This window comes from Papaver somniferum, chromosome 9 (assembly GCF_003573695.1).
Source record: "Papaver somniferum cultivar HN1 chromosome 9, ASM357369v1, whole genome shotgun sequence".
NCBI classification, from domain to species: Eukaryota; Viridiplantae; Streptophyta; class Magnoliopsida; order Ranunculales; family Papaveraceae; genus Papaver; species Papaver somniferum.
The window spans coordinates 163,324,902-163,335,808 of record NC_039366.1 but is presented as its reverse complement, the minus strand read 5'-3'; the positions used below and the strand labels follow the sequence as shown (position 1 = coordinate 163,335,808).

Sequence of the window (10,907 nt, the reverse complement as noted above, 5' to 3'; positions counted from 1 at the left end):
TCTTTCACCAGAAAGAAAAACTCGACCAGTTAATAGACTCAAATTTAGGAATAGATCCTACACCCGATCTAGAACAACTTGAGCACTTATCACCTGAACCGTTAAGAAATTGATTTCCCGCCCATAGAATTTCCCTCTGCCTGATGGGAGGAACTGGACAAAGGTGAAATGGATGGCAGAGACGCCATCAAAAACCACCGCAAAGCGACGTGGAAAGGAAAAAAACTCTAGCAAAACAACCGGGAAAAAAAAAACCACCACCAATAAAAATCGGTCCACCTCACAACTTCTCACTCCTCGCATGCAACCTCCACTTGTAGAAAATTGAATTGTTGCTTGAGATTAGGCTTTAGTTTTTGATTCTGATGGAAATTGAGAAATAAAGATGTTCTAATCAAAAATTAATAGAAATGATTTTGATTTTGTATTTATTTTGGATAATTAGAATTATTAAGATTAGCGTAGAGTCCAGTGTTGTCAGACACTTTAGACACCCCTTAACATCCTTCTTATTGGGAGCAAAATTTTAATAGGCCCCAACCCGGCCAGGATTTACAGGCCTAGTTAAACGTAGCCAGTTTTAAGCGTTATCCCTTATCCGTTTTATTCACCGAAAGGCAAAGTTTTTCAAGGAAAGCAGTTTGATTATGACACGTGTTATCAGCATTATACCCGGAGAGCAAACCTATTTATATTCCCCTCTTTTAATTCTTCGCTTCTCATCCGCCCTCTTCTCTCTCCTCTCTCGCTTTGAGAGAAGGTAACCAAACCCTAAATCGCTCCTCCAAATCTCTCAAATTCATCTACCCACTTATCATCACTCTCCCACCAAATACTCATAACATACCTGAAAACGGAATCCTAAGAATTTTGAACCCTAGAATTTGAATTTCTTGAAATTCTGAGATCATCAAGAAATGGCTACAACTAGTGCTGTTTACATTCATGTAATCGAAGATGTTATTAGTAAGGTTCGAGATGATTTCATTCAAGCTGGTGCTGACGAATCTAATCTAACTCAACTTCAAGCGGTAATTTTCATATCTCTTTTGATTTTTTAGGGTTTTTACTTTCAATTAAGGAAGGTATTGAGTTATACCTAATAATGAGAATTTTTGAAGTATGAAATTTGTGGTTATAATCTTCAGTTGTGGGAGATGAAAATGGTGCATTGTGGTGCGGTATGTCCGACACAAAGGGATTCTATCCCTAAGCAGACCGTAGCTGGTGGTGGACCTCTTACTCACGATTTGAATGTACCATATGAAGGTACAGAAGAGTACGAAACGCCTACGACCGACTTGCTATTTCCACCGGTGAGATTATTGCTTTTTTTCACAATTTTGTGAAACAAATTATATCTAGTATATCATTTCTTGATTTTGTGTTTTTCTTGTAGACACCATTGCAGACACCCTTACCTCAAACACCCTTGCCTCAAACACCTTTTCCTCAGACACCATTAGCAGGGCCGGTAGACAATTCGATGTATCAAAATGTTGCCACACCGAGTGAGCTTTCTGGTCCTGCTTCTGGTGCAGCAACTGATTTGAAACCTGGAAGGCCTAGTCCATACATGGTAAGCCTAAGTTGTATTGGTATATCAGTTTTTTCGTGATTCAGCACTTTTTTATGTGCTGCATGATATTTTTGTGATGTTCACAGCAACCTCCTTCCCCTTGGATAAGCCAAAGACCTCTTGGTGTTGATGTTAATGTTGGTAAGATTGGTACTTAATTTGCCTAAATAAACAGAATGATGTTTTATAGTACATTCTTAACACACCATAAAATAACTTCTACTTATAATGGTTACTTATTGTAGCTTATGAGGAAGGGCGTAATGAGGTTGACAGATCAACTCCTAATCAAAATCAGATACAGGTGATACATAAAATACTGTTGAAAGGAACTATCCATTTTTGGCTTTTCTTTCAAATTAGCAGCTTGGATATTATTATTGCTAGTTCATTAGCATTGGCTTACTGGTTGAAGCTGGTCAATGTAATTGTAGGGTTGTTAACAAAAAAAAAAGTATCCAAGTTGTCCTGTACTGTAATTACTGACTTTAACCCATGGAGTCAATTTTCAGGATTTCTTTGTGGCGTCTTCCGGCAAACGTAAAGGAGACGAGTTGCCGAATCAATTGCCCAAAAGGGGGTCCCTGCCACAGCAAGATGGGGCTGCAGATGCCACATTTGAGGTATGTCAGTCTCAGATGCCTTCCCATTTTTCCATAGCCAGTGATCCATATGTGTATGTTACCTTTTAGATTTTTTATTGTATTTAGGATTGTTACGCTTTTACTTATTTCCTTTCTGTTCTTTGGTAGACCTTGTACACTGTTACTAAGAGCTGTAGAAGTTTCACTTTTATAGTTTGTGTAGTACACTACTTATCCATGTCAGATGTTGTGCATTTTGCAAGCCTCTTAAATCTCTCGGTCACACTGGCGGATTTCAGGTAAGCTTTGGAAGCAGTTCATTCAGCAGACACAGTTTGGGTTCTTCAAAACTAGATAAGGTGCTGGCAAAAGTCATGGGGACTTCTCCTGGGATTCCTCAGCAGGATGGGCCAGCTGCTGATAATTATGACGATGTAAGCATTAAATGTTAACACTCCTGCCATTTTAAGTTATGATTGACTCAAGTTCTCTCATACCTTTTGATGCAGGGGCATAATGTGTCACTTTAGAGTTTTTCTATTTTAGGGATACGTTTGCTATTTTATCTTTTTGAGAAGGGTGTTTTCTGCCATAGCCAAACCTCATCACCTTTTAGCTCCTTTATGCATGTCCATACATGCGTTTCCTAGAAGCTATGTATGATATAAGCTTTTTAAAGGTTATGCCACATATCCTTCTTCAGCTGTAATGGTAGCCCAGTGTTTCTGGTTGCTTCTGTAGCATTGTAACATATCTTAATCAGAATGCTTGACCAGACTTGTTCCGATAACCTTCGGTTTTTGAACTTCTGCTTCATTGACCACTGGTACTGGACTGGTTCAAGTAGTTGTCAGAAAAGATTGCTCATGATTTGTAGTTATGATCATCAAAAGACTAAACACTCTCATTTTTGGCAAGAAAACCATAAGCATTGACGACATATACAACTTAGTTACTTGTAAAGCTTACACTCATTACTCTTAAGCGTTCTTGATTTGAATTCAACCTCTGACATGTCTCACCTGTTTTACATATGCATCTCTGTTCTCATTTGAGTTTTAACTTTCGTATTAACAAGTTTTTCTTTTGGTTTCTGAAGCTCTACCCCTATCAGGGTGTTGCCACTGAAGACTATAACGCAGTGACTCCAGCTGGCCATGGTAAGTCCTGTTTGTATATCTAGTAATTGCTGTTCCATTCTTGGTACCTCGCTGTCATGCTGCAACTATTTCCTCCTGGGGTTTTAGGTGTGCTGATATTGGATTGTTGCACTTAGATGTACAAGCAGGTACCCCCATTGTGGCTGGAAAAGATGATGGAGGGGATGATGACGACGACGAACCACCATTGAATGAGAATGACGACGATGATGATTTGGACGGTATTGATGAAGAAGGGGAAGATCAAAACACGGCACATTTGGTCTTAGCCCAGTTTGACAAGGTTAGTGTGATTTTACGGTAAAATAATGACTTACTTAGTTTGAGTTCGGTTGTTTTTTGGCACTGATCCTGTTGTGTTTCACATTTGTTTGAATAGGTGACACGTACCAAAAGCCGATGGAAGTGCCAGCTCAAGGATGGAATTATGCACATTAACAACAAGGATATCCTCTTCACAAAGGTTAGAATGAAGTTTTGACATAATTTTTATTTAGTCTTGAGATAGTTGCAGCACGATCAGTTTCTTTTTTCCCGTCTAAACGGCTTCTTTACGTGTGTTTTCTGCAGGCAAACGGAGAATTTGATTTTTAAATTTTGGTTGCCTCTTGAATTGATTCAAACTACCTTCATCATATAAAACTGGGGTTTTTGTTGAAAGATCAATTTTACGGAGGACTTGTGGATGTTCTTTCTGTTTCTTTTCGCGGAAAACATGCTTAGTGGATACTCTCATGATGGATATATTTCTAAATTGGTGATTTGGTTGGATGAGTAGATGAATGGTTGTACATAACAAGAGAGTAACCTTTCCCGGCCACACACATGGGGACCAACTGATCCTGTTTTCCTTTATCTTAATGTAATTTTTTGGATATTTTTAAGACTTGTTTTTGATGAGTTTTAAGTCTCAATTTGCTTGTTAAGGAAAATTACTTTTGCATTTTTAAAAGAGTTAATTGTACATGCGAAGCTGGATAAAATAGATTACTTGAGTACAACTTATTAGTGCGTTATTATCAGTTGTTATGTTATAAACCTTCGGTTTGCAGGGGAATTTGAGAAGTGGTCGTCATCTGGGGATCGAACCAGAAGACGCCATCGATTCTTAACAAAATACATGAATGTTTGGTACTTGGGAATCAAGAGAACAGTTTGAAATTCAAAGGTTAATACTTCGCTTTTGAATATCAAAAACTTCTGGACAATGATTAGTCAATTGTTAACAAGTTAACAAGATGAGTTTTGGGTCCCTGGTGAGCAACTATCAGAGCCCGAAAAAGGAAACGAAGAACTAATGAATCTGTAAGTATCAAGACAACACAACAGAGACTTTATGGTATCTGATGCAAAACACACTGTGACTAAAGGAAGGAGATGAGCGAAGATGGTTCAACAAACGCTGCAGGTGTAGCTGGGTGTTGCCAATCGATGTGGGATGATGATGTAGGTGTCGTAGTGGAGTAGTCCACAGTGTCTTTTTTTTCTTTATTCCCACGATTTCTCGTTTGTCCCTCCGCATTGCTGCCTTCTCCTTCTCCTGGTGCTACTTGTAGATCATCTGGGATCTTCTTCGGAAATGGAGACTGCGTTGGCGTCAAAACAAGTGGTGATAGCAGTGGAATTGCGCACTTTGACAAGGTGCTATTACCACCTGAAGAAGAGTATGGGCTATCTTTGTACTTGCTGTTGCTATTGTCGTTGGCAGCACCAACAGAGCTGACGCTGCTGGGATCGAGCTGAAGAACTGCCGGGGCTTGCTTTTGTAGCCTACTTGGTCTTCTTTCTCCTCTCCCTTTTATGATATCATCATTCTGAAATACGATATTGTTATTTTCCATCATCAACCAAATTCTAACATTCAGATCTCAATCATTTGGGTTATGTGCCTCTTCTTATAGAGGGAGAGAGATGAGGACTTTGTCTTAAACAGCGGGAAGTGAGGCTTCAGTTACACCTAAGGCGAGGAAACTGATGAATGCATGTTAAGGCCTGACTAATCTAGTGGACGGTTACAAAGAGAAACCCCCATTATTTACTGAGGATCCTTCCTTTCCATCCGGATCACGCATAACGCTTCTTTCTTTGGCCATCCGTTTTGAACCTGTGTCGGGAATTAACAAATCCTTATTTCTTGACCGTATAAGAGCAAGTCTTATGGTGGAATCCTTCCATCTTCCACGCCACCTCAGCATTTGGAACTGTGGATGGAAGCGCAAGTGTAATGGTGGAATAGTAGAAACGCTATTCTTAATGGAGCTAAAAAAACGCAATTAAAAATGGAGCTAAAAAAACGCTATTAAGAATGGAGTTTTTTTCTCAATCGTTAGATTTTAACAACTCATTTTAAATTTACGGATAAAAAAAAACGCAATTCTTAATGGCGTTTTTTTAGCGATATTCTTATTAGCGTTTAGCGCTATTCTTATTGGCGTTCAGATGGATTCCACGAACCCTTCCACGAAATCGTGGAACCTTGCTTGGATTTTTTATGGAAGGCCCCAACTTGGAAGCCACTAGACTTGATATTCCATGGTTTTTCCACACTTGGAATAGTTTGGATTCCATCATAAGACTTGATCTAATAATACAGAAGATCGATTGTCCATAGGTTGTGCGGCTTGTGACACTGTGGGACTCACCGATTTTTTAGTCCCGTGTTCTAGATTTCTTCCACATGTCTCTCGGTCTTTCGAAGTGTCTCTTTAAATCTCCCTAGCACCGTTATGGGCCATGTATTGTTTTGGTTCGCATATTTTTATTTCTTTTTTTTTTTTTTTTAGTTTTTTCCAATTATAAAACCAGCTTGGTTTGGGGCCTAGGCACCTTACTTGCGTCTAGGGCTGTTCATGGTCGGTTTTGGTTCGGTTTCTAGCCAAACCAAAACCGAAACCAATACTATTGGTTTCTAAAAATCTAAACCAAACCAATCCATTAACCATTGGTTCGGTTTTCAAATGGTTCCAGTTTGTTTCGGTTTGTCCCAGTGGTTTTTTGGTTAACCAATAATTATGTCAAACCAAAAAAAAAATAGTACACAAATTTACAGATAAAAAATCGTAGTTGCCGATAGTATTGGTTTACACAAATTTACAGACAATAAAATAAAATAAAATAAATATCAATAATAGTTAAAGCTTACTCTAATTCTAGCGATCAAAAGAAGATATATAATATATCTTAATTTAGTTATTGACAAATAAAAAAGAAGGAAGACGGGAAGAAAAAAGTCGAGTAGCAGCAGCTGTAGTTGGGGGTGGAGAAGGGAGGCGACTGAGAGAAGGAGAAAGAGAAAGAGGGAGAGTATCATAATGAAATATTAGATTTAGGATTTATATTTATCCTCTAAATTAATGGGTAGAATCTAATACTTGTAAATCGACGGTAGAAACTAAGTTTAAAAATTAATCGGTTTTCCAATGGTTTTTGGTTCGGTTTTAGAGGTCAAACCAAACCAAAACCAACACTATCGGTTTTCCATTTTTTACACTGTAACCAATCCATTAATAAATGGTTCGATTTGGTTTCTTCCTAATTGGTCTGGTTTGGTTCGGTTCCAGCGGAAAACCGAAACCATGTTCAGCCCTACTTGCGTCATATGATTACAAAACAAAAAAAATAAAAACGCTTTGGAGTAAAATGGATAAATCCTTATCCAATTATTTTATTTATCAGAACTAGTCACAGAAACCCAGGTGACCAAACTTGTGGTACAAAAATCTCATTCATATGTTGGGATCCATTAAAACTCCATTTTAAACAAAATTGGTACAAAAATCATAAAATTTTAAAAATTGATACAAAAACTCCAAATTTCATAATTGGTTTCATTCAAATTTTATGATGAAACTAGGGCTGCACAGGAACCGTCCCGTCCCATGGAACCGTCCCGGAACCGAAGATACTGTACCGGTATCGTCCCGGAACCGTTGTCAGATGGGACAGGTACAAGTACCAAAAACTGGTACCGGGCCTAGAGTAGGTACAAGTAACGGTCCTAGGCTATTCCCATCCCGTCCCGTCCCGCAGTACCGGGGATCTGTATCCGTTGATATTAGGGATTAATTCCAGCCATTGATAGTAGGGGTTATACCCTATCCATCGTATTCTCTCTCCCATTCTCCTCATTTCCTTCTTCTTCTTCTTTTTCTTCCCTCTTTCAGGATCCTCTCCTCTAGAGAAGAGAAATACGTATACGTCCATCATCGTCCACCATCTTCTAATCGTTATCACCAGATTTACCACCAACTTCTCAACCACCATCTTCTAGTCGTCATCACCAGATTCACCTTCACCAGATAAACCCTAAAGGTGGCCTTCTCAGGATTTGATACTTGTAATCCTAATAATAGTTAGGGTTTTTGAAAACTAATTAGTTTTTGTTAATTTCTATTTAATTTTGTAGATTTCTTTAGATTACTGATCGTTAAGGGTTCATAAATTTATATGGGCTGATTGTTTGGTCAATAACAAACAACAATAGGTAAAGATTAATATTGAATTTATTGATGCATCACACATGTCCTGATTTGTTCTGTTGATGAATCTAATTTTTGATTTTAGAGTTTTGATGCATCTGAGCTGAATCAATTTATGTTTGATTTTGCTTGTTATTTTGAGTGATGGGTTTTCTGATTTTTTCAATAACATGAGTGTGATTGGTTTCACTGTGATGGAAATGAAGAAAAGGGGATCTTTCATGTTGAAATCAAGGGTTCAGCTTGTGGTGTTAGATCAAGTGCAGGGGAGTGATATGGCAGGTGAATGGAGATATTGGTCTATTGGTGGCGGTTGCAAAACTAGAGCAATGTCTGTGTTGTCGTTGCTGAGGGTTTGAGAAGAAGATTAAGAATCAATGGATTTTGTGGTTTGAGTGTGAAGTTGAAAGTGCAGGTTCAGGAGATGGAGCCAATGACATTGCAATTAGGGTCTTGATTATGAGAAGAATGAGTTGGTCATCAGTTTGAGATTGATTTGCTGTCAAGGCTGGATAGTTGAAAAAAGAATGGATTGTGACTAGATGAATATATAGGTTTGCAGGGTTCTGGTGGAATTATGCAGCCGCCATTAATTCTAGTATTGAACCTGACTTGCAGGTAGTATTGAGCCGCAACAGATAGAGCCATGAAGCTGGTAAGGTTGATATGGAAGGAGGCTGATGGTGTTGTTAAGTGCGTAAAATGGGAATGGTTGCGTGCTGAGTTGTGTTGATCTGAAACAAATTGCTGAAGCTGACACAAATGAAACAAATTGTTTACAATGGATGTATTGGTGTTGTTATTGTAGTGTTTTTAAAGTATGAATTCAGGTCTTAATAGTTGAAGTTGTTAAACTTAGAACTTTCAAGATTTTTTGCATTTTTTTTTACAAAGAACCGGGTTAAATAGGTACAGGAGGTACAAGTACACAGGTAAGGTACCGACCATAGGGAGGTACATGTACTGAGTTAGGCAAAAACCTGTACCGTCCCGTCCCATGTGCAGCCCTAGATGAAACCAAATTCTATGATGTTTCATCAAATTCTTTGGGGGTTTTGTGTTACTTTTGTTTTGATGGGGTTTTTGTGTTACTCTTGTTTTGATGGGTTTTTTGTGGATGGATGGTGACACCTTTGGGGTTATAACTGGCGAACCATTTATTTAATGGCAAAACCAATTCTAATTAATTAGTGCTAATTTAGATGATTAAGTGATGTTTAGTCAAGTTAATCTTAAAATCAACTAACATCAGTCCATCATAAAAACTCGAAAAAAATCTAACTTGTTTTTTTTTTAAAACTCGACCCAAAATCGGTTTATCTTAGTACAATAGTGGACCAATTCTAGGTAGAGTTTTTTCAATTGACGAAGAAAACCTAGAATCGGTTTTTGTCAATGCTCACATAAACCAATTACCACAATCGGTTTTTAGGGATACCCACACAATCCGATTATTCCATACTTTCAGAAACAAAATATTCATTACATATATAGTTTAGGAAATTAGCGCATTACATATATAGGACAATTCAATATGCTTCTTGAATGTGGCACATCAATACATCGTCAATGAACCTCCGAGCACGACGGTGTAACACCACAAATTCCTTGTGGTGAATGATCTTCTCTTCCCCATTGCAAATTCTCCGTAGGTCGTTGAATCGTTCCAGCTGCAATTAAATCAATTACTCGATGTTGTATGCAAACATTAAACTATGAGATAAGTATTAAAATATGGATTACTCACTTTTCAAGACGAGGGGCTTGTGGATGATGGTCGTTCACCATTTTTCTAACTTGAACATACTCTCACATTGATCTTTTTATGTATTGGAATCGAAAAGCTAAGTCTCTCCGTTTACGGTTTTTTGAATTAGTGGTGCGCTCATAATAGAACTCTTGGACTCTCTTCCAATACATTGAATATAGTTCGTTGGGACGTTCGTAGAAGACGGGGATGAACGATTTCATGAGCTGCATATCTTCTTCCGGATGCCATTCCATTTTCTATACTCAGTGTGTGATGTGGGGGTGGCTCAAAGAGTTTATAGATAAAGATTCAACGACTATTTTTTTTCGAAATCAATGCACATAATCGGTTTTTAGGAATGTCAACATATAGCAATTCTGGCCTAGCAAAATTATATAAATCTGCCTCGCCATGATCGGTTTTTAATACTGCACATGTAATCTGATTCTTGGCAAAAAAAAAAGATACATCAAAAGTGCCAATTTTCCTTATTATAATCGGATTACATGGAATGCCCACATAGACCGATTCTGAAAGTTGTCAAAATTCTGGGTTTTTTTTTGTTTTTTTCAGAATCGGACTTTAAAAGTATTCGTATAAACCGATTCTGAACAATTTCAAACCAGGTGAATGAAATTTTCAGAATCGGTCTATGTGGTGTACCCTCAAAACCCGATTCTGAAATTGTACCCCTGGAAAAATAGCGTAATCGAATTTTATATAAGTAAATGTAAACCAATTCTGACTGAAGAAACTGCCAGAATCCTGCATTTTTTGCACACACATTGTGGTTGGTTCTTTTGTCGCGTCTTAGGAAAACACAAACAATTTTCAAAACAAAGCAGGTTCTGTCATTCATAAACTAGGGAACATAACGAAACATAATTCGGCAATAAGTTTAAACATAAATTTTGACTCCATGATTATCCATAGTTAAAGACATAAGTTTGGAAAACAAAAAAACCATTCATTCCTCAACAAGACCACCACGACCACGACCACCTCGTCCTCGTTTAGCATGTCTTTCTTCGCCGGCATCATGTGGGCGCTGCTCGATTCACCTTGAGACTTCCTTTCTGCAGTGACTTTCTTCATCTTTTTCTTTGTCTTCTCCACCATTTCTTCCTCAAACTTTGCACCCGCTTCTACATCTTCGAGACTGTTCAAAATTCATCAATGAATTTTTCATTGGCCTTAACATATTTCCATTCCTTAATACATATCCTCGGTTTATCTTTGTGATAACCTTGATTGATTAGTTGAGTAGATCGACATCAATATATTGTCTTTGTGACTAAGAAGTATTGATTGCAAAATCTAGACAATTACTTTGGTAGTTGTATTGAGATAGATCTA

At 37.9% G+C, this 10,907-nt stretch overlaps 2 protein-coding genes across 2 annotated transcripts; one reads left to right on the top strand and one right to left on the bottom strand.

Annotated features, from left to right (window-relative positions):
- The first annotated feature begins 724 nt into the window (after positions 1-724).
- LOC113313324 (transcription initiation factor IIA large subunit-like) lies at positions 725-4,289 on the top strand. The gene is made up of 11 exons (XM_026562084.1): positions 725-1,031; positions 1,149-1,316; positions 1,400-1,579; positions 1,666-1,720; positions 1,825-1,883; positions 2,092-2,202; positions 2,463-2,597; positions 3,263-3,323; positions 3,440-3,606; positions 3,703-3,786; positions 3,894-4,289. Exons 1-11 carry the CDS (start codon positions 918-920, stop codon positions 3,915-3,917), a joined length of 1,158 nt encoding a protein of 385 aa, XP_026417869.1. The 5' UTR covers positions 725-917; the 3' UTR covers positions 3,918-4,289.
- A 398-nt stretch (positions 4,290-4,687) lies between these two features.
- LOC113312807 lies at positions 4,688-5,164 on the bottom strand. Its single transcript, XM_026561544.1, has one exon. It carries the CDS (start codon positions 5,162-5,164, stop codon positions 4,688-4,690), a length of 477 nt encoding a protein of 158 aa, XP_026417329.1.
- Between the last annotated feature and the right edge of the window lie 5,743 nt (positions 5,165-10,907).